This window comes from Mytilus galloprovincialis, chromosome 8, assembly GCF_965363235.1.
Source record: "Mytilus galloprovincialis chromosome 8, xbMytGall1.hap1.1, whole genome shotgun sequence".
Classification (NCBI taxonomy): Eukaryota; Metazoa; Mollusca; class Bivalvia; order Mytilida; family Mytilidae; genus Mytilus; species Mytilus galloprovincialis.
In genome coordinates this window covers 59,507,857-59,521,155 of record NC_134845.1, presented here as the reverse complement: position 1 = coordinate 59,521,155, position 13,299 = coordinate 59,507,857, and the positions used below count along the sequence as shown (strand labels likewise).

At 32.3% G+C, this 13,299-nt stretch overlaps 1 protein-coding gene across 3 annotated transcripts; it reads right to left on the bottom strand.

The window, feature by feature from the left end:
* Positions 1 to 1,825: 1,825 nt before the first annotated feature.
* Positions 1,826 to 12,683, bottom strand: LOC143042299 (uncharacterized). Of its 3 annotated transcripts, none has more exons than XM_076214567.1 (2): positions 12,340 to 12,683; positions 1,826 to 3,144 (listed from the first exon to the last, which is right to left on the bottom strand). In XM_076214567.1, exon 2 carries the CDS (start codon positions 3,120 to 3,122, stop codon positions 2,544 to 2,546), a length of 579 nt encoding a protein of 192 aa, XP_076070682.1. In that variant the 5' UTR covers positions 3,123 to 3,144; positions 12,340 to 12,683; the 3' UTR covers positions 1,826 to 2,543. The 3 variants fall into 3 exon arrangements, with proteins under 3 accessions (XP_076070682.1, XP_076070683.1, XP_076070684.1); XM_076214568.1 differs by lacking the exon at positions 12,340 to 12,683 and adding an exon at positions 10,387 to 10,483; XM_076214569.1 differs by lacking the exon at positions 12,340 to 12,683 and adding an exon at positions 4,705 to 4,793.
* Positions 12,684 to 13,299: the final 616 nt, after the last annotated feature.

Genomic DNA, 13,299 nt, shown 5'->3' with positions numbered 1-13,299 from the left:
CTAAACGGGGTAAGTTTAATTCTTAGTCGGGATTATGATCCATTATCTGTGTTAGCATGTCTGTGGTGCATTTTCAATGAATTGTTCGTGAATTGAACTTATTATTCACTATATCAAATGTTATAAAATATATCCGAAAGTTGTGCAAGCATAGTCTATACATGTATGACTTCTCGATATTATTTTACGTCTTTGCAAGCCTATCAAAGATCATCAAACGAAAAATAATGTCACAAAACTGTGGATCGTACCACAGCAAGAGGAGGGAAGAAGGCGTGTAAAAACATACAGAAGATACAGTTACTGTAGTTGAGATAATCTTTAGCGCTCGAATATATTTGATCATTAACTGTCGTCCCAAAGTCCCGTATAAGTAGTACACTGTAATTACGGTATCTTGACTAATTATTTTTTGAAGGGAGTGAAGGGTGTATGTTTTCTTGTCACCTTCTTGACAATAGAAGATTCAAGAACGGGATTTTTTCAAATGCTTGCAGGGTCCAAAGCGATTCTGCTTTATGAATCAAAACATCATATAAATAAACCCGTATGGAATTAGAATAACGAGACTAACAATTCTTCTGGAGGTCATAGACGACGTATTGCTATGCAAAATGACTTACATGTACAAACCTACTCCAACAAAAACATATACATGTATATGAAGTACTTTGAAGTGATCGGTTAATTTTTTATTCAACCTTTTATAAGATCCCACGTTTTAAATTATGGAATATTCGCTCAGGCTAGGCTAGATATTATGACATACATGTACTTGCCCATGACTGAACATTCACCAACGAGACCAATGCACACACTCTGACAAGACAATTATTTTCTTTGAATAAATACTTAAATGTATATATCCATTGGGGGTACCACCATTTTACAGGCGTCAACATATATGTGCATATGTAGTACCTCTGAATTTAAAGAAATATATTGATTACGGTAATGCATTTCACTCTATAAAATTGACTGAAATTTTTTGATATATGATAGACAGGCTGCTACTCGTACCTTACTTCAGATTTAAATACCTAAAAATCCTACCAGAGTTATTCCTCTTTAAACAATTATTTGTTGACTGTTACAGATGTCAATTAATAGTCTTGATTAAACGTAATGCAGATGTATGCTTCGCTGCTGATGAATTGCATGACCACATTGAATAAGAAATGGTTCATTTCATATTGCTTTGTCTTTTTAAACTAACCACAGCAAGAAAACTGTTATTTTAGTTTTTTATGGTACCATTTTATGATTTGCACAATTATAGTCATACAAATAATCCAAATATCGTTTTGTGTTTAATTCACATTAGATTGTACCAAGCTTTATTCAATGGGGCACGCGAGTTCACAGTTGATTTTATGTGGTGACCGTGTTAGTTTTTCGTGTAGTGTTTGGTGGACTGTTGTTTGTCTTCTTTGCAAAAGTATTGTCAGCTTATCTTGACTTCTTCGATTGACTTAATAACCTTTCTCCCTCTTATTTCAATGCATATTTAACTGAAAATCTTATGCTTTAAATTCAGATTGTTTTTAACCTATTTTTCTTATGGGAGAGCTAAGGGGGTAATACAACCTGTTGTATTTTCGATGTCAGTCTAGCTACATCCCGTGGTTAAAACTTGGCTTAAATATTTATACTACTATAATACAATCTTTCAGGACCTTTGACTATTATAACATATTCATGTAATCTCGCTTCTTTTACAAATAACATGCAGACTAATTGATTAGAAATACACGCAAGAAATTTGTCGAAATTTCATTGGAAATTGTAAAACCAATCATGCTGTTCTAAAAAAAAACACCATATATGTTGCTTCATGCCATTTGAATTTATCAGGAATATGGGTATAGTGTCAGTTGAAACATGTACATGTATCAGACTAAATTACAATGCTTGAATAAAAAAGCGACTTCCATGAAAAAATCATTTCAGACCTAAAAGCACATTCATGCTTAATATTAAACAAGCAAATATTACAAATACTTGTTTTCTAATTAAAATATGTTCAATTACATTTAAATATTGTAAATTGAAACTTTAAATAATTGAAAAAAGTATGTTAAAAACTGCAGAATCGAATATTAAAAATCTTTTATATATATATATACAATATATAAATATTTGCATATTGAGGAGATATCATTTAATCACGTTCAGTTGGAAGGTTTTTATTTGTATATATATATTATATTTTATCAAACTACAAAAATAAATAACATATATGAAAATTAATAAAATACAACGCGTTTAAAGATAATTATAGTGTGATTTACTCATATGAATTGTACCACATTTGCCATTCGGTCTGTCACCTAGATTACTCTAGTTTCAGATGTGTCGTTGATAGACTGTTTTTTGAAAATATAATTTAATCGAATCTGATTTAATATCTATCCATCAATAAATAATATAGAAACTCGTACAATTTTACCATGAAAGCAGATTGCGAAAACTGGAACTACATTATGTGTAATCTCGATTGAGTTTCAATTGTGTTTTTAAACTTGGTGTAAAAGAAACGAAAATCATTCAGCAACAGCACCAGCAATAGATTCTGAATCATCTTTATTGTCGTTTACTTCCATCCACACTATACATTTTTCCACAGAATTATGTTTCGCCATCTCCTCGATAGCAAAATCATCTTCGGTAGTTTCCGTAGGTTCCGAAGCATTCACGATTTCAATCGTTTCCATAGCTGATTGCACAGGCCCGCCACCTAGAGAGCGCTTACGTAAATTCTTTTCATTAAAATTAGGGTCTGTTATGTCACGGTCTAAACGTAAAGCGGATTTCTCCAACGAATCGGTATACGTTACACTTTTTTTCTTTCGAGGTTCATCGGATTTTACCTTAGTCTTTGCGGGCTTCAAGTTAGAATATCGTCTGTCCGTGTAATTATGACTATGTTCATCAGAAGTTTGTGCTGTATTGCATGTTTTAGACTCTTCTTTTAATTGATCAATGACCATTCGAGCTTCTCGTGATAATCCATCAGAAAATCTACTAGGAGGTCTTCTTTCGAGAAGTCTCCGAAATTCCCAGTAAGTGTCACTGTTTTGGAACTGAAATCCGTCTAGAATACTTTCTCGACTTCTTTCCATTTTTTTTTTCACATCTTTTTATCTGAAATATTCAAAAATGAATGAATGAATAAAACTGGAATTTATAATTTTAATAATACTTTGTCAAAAACAAATAACAACAAGTTCTTAACTTCAGAAATAACAATATTATAAAAATGAATTTCTGACGCTGTGTATCATTACGGCACAACTAGACGCATTCGTCTCAACTCGGCCGATTCCGTACCCTCAGAAGGAGAGTAGCGGATTCTACCGAGGATTGCAGAATGAACTAGACGGTCCAGATGGCGCGTTGTCATACCCTTGTAAGCAAAGAGTGAACACATGCTCTGTATTTTAATCAGAATACCTTTTAACCTTATATACAGATATAGCAGAAAACGAAATAGTCTCTGTCGGTGGGCTACAAAAATGTATCACTATAGAAATATTGATTTGGGTCAGAACGAAATCTACTGTCAATATATCCGGTCTCGCTCATGATCAGTTTTTGGAGCTCGTATGATGTCCTGATGTTTATTTGTTTGGTTTGTATATACAAAGTTGAAAACCTGTACTCTTTTTAAAATTTTCAATTGGCCGGTGAGAAAATTTACAACACTGAACAACATAATACTAGTATATAGCCTAAGTTATTATTATTATTTTTTTTTTTTTTTTATTTTGCGTTACAAGATAAGTATAACTTTTATAGAAAGTATAAGGATATTGATATGCAAGATATGATCCATAGGCCAAAAGCACGTGAAAATAAAAATAAAAATAAAACATACTACATTTTCTGCTTTTGAAGCGCTTCCCTGACTTTGGTATAGGAAGATGTGGTATGAGTGTCAATTAGACAAATCTCCATCCGAATAACGATTTATAAAAGTAAACAATTATAGGTCAAGGTACGGCCTTTAAAACGGAACATTGGCTCACACCGAACAAGCTATCAAGGGCCCCAAAACTACAAGTGTAAAACCATTCAAACAGGAAAACCAGCGGTCCAATCTATACAAAAAAAAAAACGAGAAACGAGAAACTTGTATAAATTACATAAACAAACAGCAACTACTGTAATCAGATTCCTGACTTAGGACAGGTGAAAAAATTTGCATCGGGATTAAACGTTTTAATGGTACCAAACCTTCTCTTTTTTACTGAGACAATAGTATAACATCACAACATAGAAAACACACGATAAACTATCAATTGGAAGACTTAACTCAATCAAAAAACGTAGATTAACACACTATGAACGAATAAATTTGAGATGCGATACCTGAATGCATATACATAGTTAATAAATGTATACGAGGAGCAATTGATGACTGAAGTTTGAGTATCAAAAGTGTATCAATAGAGAGGAACTGAACACTTTAGTTTAACTTTCCCGGAAAGAATTATAAGATTTTAAAGAAGTTTCTACACATGGACAATGTATATTATTTATTATACCGAAACAGTGATAAAACTTTTCCAACTAAAATCTCGTTAACATTCTTCATGTGATGACAAAATTACGAAGCAATGTATAATATAGCTTCACGTTTAAGAGGCTCTAAAAGCAATGGCGGAGTGATACATGTATGAGATTTAGTAAAACATTCCTTACCTCCGTATTATATCGGGATGAGATTGACACAAAACTTATTTTCAACTCCAGAACCCAAATTAACTGTCGAAGTAATATACAGTGGGTTTAAAAAGGTTTCTATTTAAACAAGATGTTATCCGTAATTTATAACCGGATAAAACAGAATATTTTAAATATCAATAAAATGTTAGCGACATCCTATTTGCATATAATATATTTTTTGAAGTGTTCTCGTATAATATATAAAGATCATCTATATGTTTATTCACGACAAGTTTATGCTAATATTGTTATTACAAGGATAGAATATGATTTTGTATTCATACGACTCTGGAATTATAATATATTTAGCTCCTAAATAATTCCTAATAAATATTATAAAATCTTAACAAAATAGGTATTTTTACTTCGATCTGTTACATTTAAAATCCATTTTCTGACTTCGTGTTATCGTCTTATATAAGTTTTATAGATGCTTTTTTCTTAGAATATGTACCCATGGTTAGATTATTAGCGTGATTAAGAGGAACAGGATTTCTTTAACGATTGTGTCACCTCTTATATCCTACAATCTGCCGACTATTGTACAAATAAGGATAAAGTGGTACAGTACACACAAATATGTTGCAAGTACATATAAAGTCTCACGTTACATCGCTTCGATATCAAGAAAATGGAAAAGAGATTTTTTCTTTTTTGGTTAACAGATCTTTTTGGGGTCCTCTTCGCGATCGTCGTTTAACATCAGTTAATTTCTCCCAAAAGTCAGAAATTATTTGGATTACACCAATATCACATAAAGGGCGAACTAGGCGAGCGTCGCAATACGTTCAGTTTGCTAATTGGCGTCTTAAATTGACCATGTGTAGTGTTAAGTTCAAGTCTTGTGTTTTTGTTGATATATATATACTCCTCTTTAGGAGCACCCCTTGTTAGAATGTAAAACCAAAAATAAAGAATAATAATTGTGCAAAACTCACCAGAATGCATAGAATGAATAAATTCTATTCATATTGACTAGTTTATTTGGTGTGTATCTTGAAAGACAGAATACCTAGTATATGTTTCAACATTTATAAGTACTTGTTTTGATATGAGAAGACACTTTCATTCCAGTAACCAGATAAACATGTACAATGTATAATTATGTAACATGTATATATTGAGTATACATATGATTGATTTAATCTTTAATTTTATACATGTCAATCATCCGGCATGAAGGATTATCTATTTATTTATTTTTGCTGTGGTGTGTTTCGAAAATTCATCTCAATTAATCCTAGTATAATGATCTAGTGTATATGAGCTAAATAACGGACTCTTAAATTGATTTGCTACAGTATTTGCAATTGTATTCGCATTGATCCTTAAACTGTAACGTAATTTCAATTTGTATTCACCAACGGAGTCTTATGAATATTACAAGGGGGTATCTCAGAAAATGAAATCCCGAGGGTGGTAGACGAAGGAGAAACATTTTAATTAAATAAGCTTGTATGGACCGAAACACAATATACATTTAATTGATTATTCAATATGTGAAATAAAAGCTTTACGAACTACAATATAAAACTGAAGGGTTGTAATATAATAGTATGACATATTCGAAATGAATAAATGAATTTTTGGTTTAATAACCGTTTTTATTATCTCTAAGGTTTCCTCGCCTTAAAGTATATTGGCAAAACAACATAACACTATTTTATGAAGTTGTAAGTTTAATATGCTTTTGTTGGTAGTTTTCGTTTGATGTTCAAGGCATTTTTAATCAGCTATATCATTTCTTACTTATTATAACGTACTAATTTACACTTGTATATATAATTCAACGCTTCAATTATAATACATCTTACTGTTACGACTTTGATTTAATGCCGTTTGCACACATTGGCGTATAGACCGGCGTGCACCAGACGTAAAGAGAAAATTGACACAGTCGGTATACGTTAGTTGCACGCTACAGGAACGCTAGAGGAACGCGAAGGAATCGATTAACGCGCGTTGCATAAGTTTGAAGTACATTGTACGTCAAAATGCAAAAGTATACGCTTGGTGAACACTATACATGTAACTGCAGGAAATTTTATGCAGCTGAAAACTTCCATCCAGCTCAAGCGTTTGTCTAGCGTATATCTATACGCTATATATACATGCACGTTATACATACGCTACAAGCGCGTTGAAAACGCTGACATGTTAAATGCATGTTGTATCCGCTTCAAAATCGTTTGACTTTAACTAAAATGTATGCGAGTGTGTTTACCACAAACACCCCATAATAAAACGTCCCAGACACACCGAAAGCACAGATTATCGTCCCAGATACGACTGGGGCGCGTCTCAAATACGTCCAGGAGACTTTTTTCTACGTAGCGTGCATTTCATTTACGTTAGACAATCGCCAAACATACACCAACATACGTTACATGAACGCCCAAGAAACGCGTATGTACGCTTCTCGTACGCCCATTACACGCTTAAAGCTTGTTGTGAACACGATACAGATGATTGACAGGTTTAATGCATCTAATATTACTAGTGTATTGGCAGCGTACATGTACATGATTTCTTACCACGCCAGGCGTACAAATGTACGTCGGAGCTATACGCTGATGTGTGACGCCGGTATTAGAAATGTGGGATGTATAGACATGATCGATACGCTGTCACGTAAGTTTGGATTGGGCCGTTTGATGATGTGGGATTGAAATATACGTACGTAGCCACGTTAGGCTGAATATGACTGTTGGTCGTTTGTGATGTATAACCTCACAGTCACATTCGCCCAAATTTGTACATCAAATATGGTAGTATTACATGTCAGGCCGTCGGCACGTCATAGAATACTTGAATTGCCTTTCCTAACTTCGGTGTGGTTGCTTACAGGCAAAACTAATATATAACAACCAATCCACATAAAATCTGATCAGGAATACCGAGTATGCACGGATACATCGGGAATGAATATCTTTCAAGATGAAGCACTTAAATTGAAAGTGCCTGGATATCTTAATTTGACAACCGACAACGTTTCAATATTTGTAATACGATGTTTCACGTGATTACGTAACGAAATTATCTTGACTAAGTAGTTGTTGCTAGTGGTCCATTATAAGAAAGTTTTCAAATTAACTTAGCTTTAACACTGATTTAATAACCGTTTTTATTGTCTCTAATAAATGTTACTTTCCTCGCCTTTAAGTATATGGAAAAAATCTTAACACTGTTTTATTTGAAGTTATATGTTTATGTTTTTTGTTGGTGCAGTTTGCGTTTGATGTTTAAGACTATTTTATTTATTACATATTAATACCTACTAATTGACACTTATATATATTATCTAGCGCTTCAGTTATGCCTTTTAATGTTGCGACTTTGATTTTAGTAATATGGGATGTATAGATACGCTGTCACGTTCGTCTTGATTGGGCCGTTTGAGGATATGGGATTGAAATAAACGTAGCCACGTCCCCCTGGATATGGCCGTTAATCGAGTGAGGTCAATAACCTCACAGTCACTTTTAGCCTGATTTGGGCATCATATACAATAGTATCATATATGTCAGGCCGTTTTCACGTGAAAAAAAACACTTAAATTGCTTTTCCTTACTTCGGTTTGTTTGCTTGCATGTGATAATATGGCTGTTTTGTTATGTAACAACCAATTTAGGCGTTTCATGAATTCACTTCAAATCTGTTTAGAAATATGCACAGATAAATTGGGAATTCATATCTATCGAGATGAAACACTTTATCATTTATCTAGTATCTGGAACAAATTATGACGTAATATTGTTTTCTTAAGGTTTTAAAATGATGACAATTTATACAATTTCGTTGACAATCGATATCGTTCCAATATAAGTAAAATGATGTATCAAGTGATTACATAATGAAATTCACTTGACTAGCTAGGTGTGTCTATTAGTCCATTATAAGAATAAAGGAATAACACAATCGTAAAAATTGAATTGCACATTTAAAAATGAGATCAGAATTTATAAAAGCTTACCTCCAATGTATATAAACACATACCACATCTTCCTATATCTATTTACATAGAGTCAGACAGAGTTAGATTGCCAGTAAAACAACTATCCACAAGAGAACAAATTAAGTAGATGTAAGATAAAGCAACTGTCACTATGCGGTCTCCAACAATGAGCAAAAATCCAAACAGTATATTAAGCCATTAGTATTAAAGGGTGCGACTTTCAAGATGCATTTTAACAGTTTATACGAGAAATGTTTATAAGAAAAAGAAAAACAAGATAGTTAGCGACTAATGACAATAATTGAATTTAGCGTGTTTCATTCTTGTTCTTTTTATTAGTACACTATAAGTATACAGTTCTTTTATTTGACGAAATATCAAAGGTGACACTTTTAGGTTAAATCTAATGGCAAACATCTATATCTGTTTTGGATTACATAAATTGAGCAAATACTTCAAAGTAATTCTCTCACATTTGTGAAAAGAAAATGTGGGCAAAAGAGGTGAAATATCAATCTATTCTCAATTATTCGCATAAAAGGTTTGCACTATTGAAAATTAATGTGCCATTTTCGCCAGCAGATCTTATTCAAAATTGAATCTAAAATACACATTAATAATTCAAGCACGATTAATTTTCAATTTTAAACATAGTATTGATAGGGATTTATTGAACATTTATTTGCGTATTTTATTTCCGATTTGTTTGAATTAAAATAGAATGAAGACTTTCGTTATGAACGGTTTATAGGGACCATTAACGTATTAGAAAAGGTCGTTTTAATGTTAAAGTATATTTAGTCCTATTAGTCAAGTTTTTATTAGAAGTTTAACATTTAGAAAGATGCAAAAAATGTCCATAAATTCGTTTTTAAAGGAAAGGTACTACAAATGTATGATAAGGTTGATTTTTATTCGGCATGAAGAATTTCAAAAACATGCATTATAGATTTATCAAATTAAGACCCTTTAGCAGAAGATACATAAGTCTGTTAAATACCAATACCGATAGTCTGTAAAACTAAAAGAGTGTCCGACATATTACTAAAATGAATTCAAGTCTCCAAACTTCAGTGGCGGATCTATGTACAGCGTATAACAGCCGAACGGCTTTCTGAGTCCCGTTTTGATCAGAAAAATATCGTGTTCAGCATAATGTGCAATCACGCTCCTAACACGCTCATCTTTTCAATCTTGTAATGTATATACATTTGTTTGCCCTTTTATAGACCAAATAACAATTATCGTATATGTACATGTATCATACATCTTCCTTTCTCATACGTTACATTTCATAGATGTACAATATTCACTAGCAGTTCTCCGAAGCTTCTCTGGTCCCTTAAAATGTCCGCCGGGAATAATTAAAGATTTTAAAGTACACATTTACATTACATTTGATAATCAGTCAGAGATCTTTATAAAACAAAATTAGAAGCAATTCGGAAAAGCATTCAGGATGTCAAAGTCATTTCTGACCATTATAACCAAATGATGGCCATGGTCATTCTCTATAACATACGACAGTAAGATCCTTTCTAGTGTGTTGTCCATTTGACTGTGTTGCATGGGTGTATAAATACGCACCAATGTCCAATGAAAATGCATATATAAAATATTATTAAATGAGTTAGGAATATACAATGTACGTCCCTGTATGTCTTATAATACCTTTTAAGCTTTCTAAAATGAATTTTACTTACTTTAAATAATGGTGTACACACATGTATATAGATGACTGTGTGATAAACACATATCCTTCTTAGTAAACAGAAAACGAATTACTAAAGCATAATACAAATCACTTAACGGTTTATTTGAATATGCAATCGTCACATGCTTGTGAAATACAATTTACATACAAATATACATAAACACGCGATTCGTTGGAAGGAGTTAAAAAGCAATACTATTTAATGATGCTTTTCTAAATAGAAAATAACAAGCGATCAATTCAATACTTTATTGTTGTTACGCTGGGGACCCTGTCAACAAATTCTTTTCCAACCTTTTTTCAATTAAGTTCATCTTTCATAACTTTAAATTTAAATGAATGTTGAATAAATTTGAGACTTGGATCAATAAGGCGGATTGTTGTATTCAATTAGAAATTTACAGAATATATCTTCACAATTGAGCTCATGTTTTAAACATGATATAATTTGCCGGCTTGAACACAATACAATAGTGCGAGGGGTTGGTTGTTCCCAATTGAAATTCTGTATATTTAGAAATGTTTTTATCTTCAAAACTTGAGGTTTCCATTTAGATTAAGAGCTTAACGTGTCATTTTTCAACAGAATACAGTTTAGGCAGTTACTGCAAAAAGTTATGTATAAAATAAGTCATTTATTATTATAGTATATTTAATTATGCTCCATATCCGTCTTGTACGTTTTATATATCACACACTTTACAACGGTTACCGTTAAACTTTACGGTAAAAGTATAACATTGAAATCAATATACATATAAAAAAGAAGATGTGGTATGATTGACAATGAGACAACTATCCACAAAAGACCAAAATGACACAGACATTAACAACTACAGGTCACCGTACGGCCTTCAACAATGAGCAAAGCCCATACCGCATAGTCAGCTATAAAAGGCCCCGATAAGACAATGTAAAACAATTCAAACGAGAAAACTAACGGCCTTATTAATGTAAAAAAAATGAACGAAAAACAAATATGTAACACATAAACAAACTACAACCACTGAATTACAGGCTCCTGACTTGGGACAGACACATACATAAATAATGTGGCGGGGTTAAACATGTTACATTCTTCAACAACGCATCGTTGATACATGATATGTATAAAACTATACATCAACTCAAAGATATATGTTAATCTTTAATTTAAAATCTAAAATAATAGGCGAGGCTAGCCGAGCATTATTTTTTGTTTTGTGAAATATACCACAGAGAAAGGAAATAAACAAGTATCAAAATCAATGGGATCTTGTGGTAGAATATGCATGTTTTCTTCTTTTCAGACCACAATAAAAGGGATACAAAACCGTACTCTGTTACCTTAGGTCGTCTCGTTTAACAATGAAACATGTGTGATCCCAGTATCTCCCTTCTTGTCCTTTTTTAAATTAAGCTAATTATAAAACAATTAATCAAACACTGTTAATACTAAATGTAACAGTAGCTGTTGTTCATGTAACAAGCACAACGATTTCAAAATTTTCTGGTTGTCAAAACACCGTAACGATATGTTACTTAAACAAATATTCGAAATTTCAGCAATGGGATAAGAATTGTGATAAAGAAAACCAGTTAAATGAAGCCAAAATAATTATGTATACCAGACAATATCGAAACCCGAACCGTCACTGTCTGTGTACAGTACCTGACCCAAATCGAAACCCGATCAATCATTGAAATTTCGTTTCAGTTGTCTTGTACTGAACATTTATTATATATTTTCATTACACTTTTTTATGTACAAATGAAGATGGAAGATCATTTACACTCTGTTAATTTCATTCTAGATTCTGTATAATTCAGACCGTGGCATCTTATAAACAAACATGACATAATAATTATATTTAAATGTATATTTTTCTGTCGTTGGGTTGCTGTTTTGTTATCGTTTACCCGAGAACCTCTTTCAAATCTTTGTCAAACAAATTTAACTTACCTTTTAGACTAAAGAGTTGTACAGGGTACAACGTTAAGTACATTCTTTATGTATCCTCTTAGTTCCTAGAACTTAGTATACTTTTCATAGATCTCGTCTTTCAAGTTTAAAAAAAATACTTTTGTTACTTCCATGCAGCTCTTTTATCCGTTAGTCAATAACTTTTGAATAAAACAGTAAGAACTTATTAGTATATTCAATTACATTTTAAAATGAATAAAAATTCAATATTTAAATATGTTCACAAATCAGTTGATCGCTGATCTTTTATGATATATAGAAATGTAACTACTTCATAAGTACAGAAATGAAGGTATGCATTAAATGCCGAATCAATGTCATAAATGAATTGAACGTTTTATTGTCGTTAATTTCAGTTTGTATATAATCAGTAGTGCATTCTTTGTATAGAGTGAAATAGAATCCGTCCCTAACAGTTAAAAGGTTAGAACAGGAAATTTTATTATGATCGTTTGTGGGGTTACGAAAAGGAAATTTGTCAATTTCGGATTATTTAAAAGAATGTGTGCGATATATTTAGATACGGCAACCTAACGACAAATCAAAGATACAAAAATGAATTAAAGTGTTCGGAAATACGCTACCCTTGATCCCTTAAACTGCTGTAGTTGGATTTTCTTAAATTTAACCTAAACAGTTATTCTGCGCCATTAACTAAAGAATGATCCCCAATCGAAAAAAAAAAGAATAGAAAAAAAAAGAGAAACACGTCGCGGTAACCTGGACAGTATTTTATTTGTCAGTTGTAAGAGCCTTGAAGAAGTGTGTCGTTTTGTTGAGCAGGATGTTTACTAATATAGCATGTTTACTTTAACTTACCTCTTGTTTTCAATATGGGAGTCGAAACTAGTCAACCGCTCTGTTTTTACCTGCGACGCCGGGTATTTTGTGTCGTAGAAGGCCAAAGGCAGGTCCAGGAAACGTCCAAAAGACCTTGGT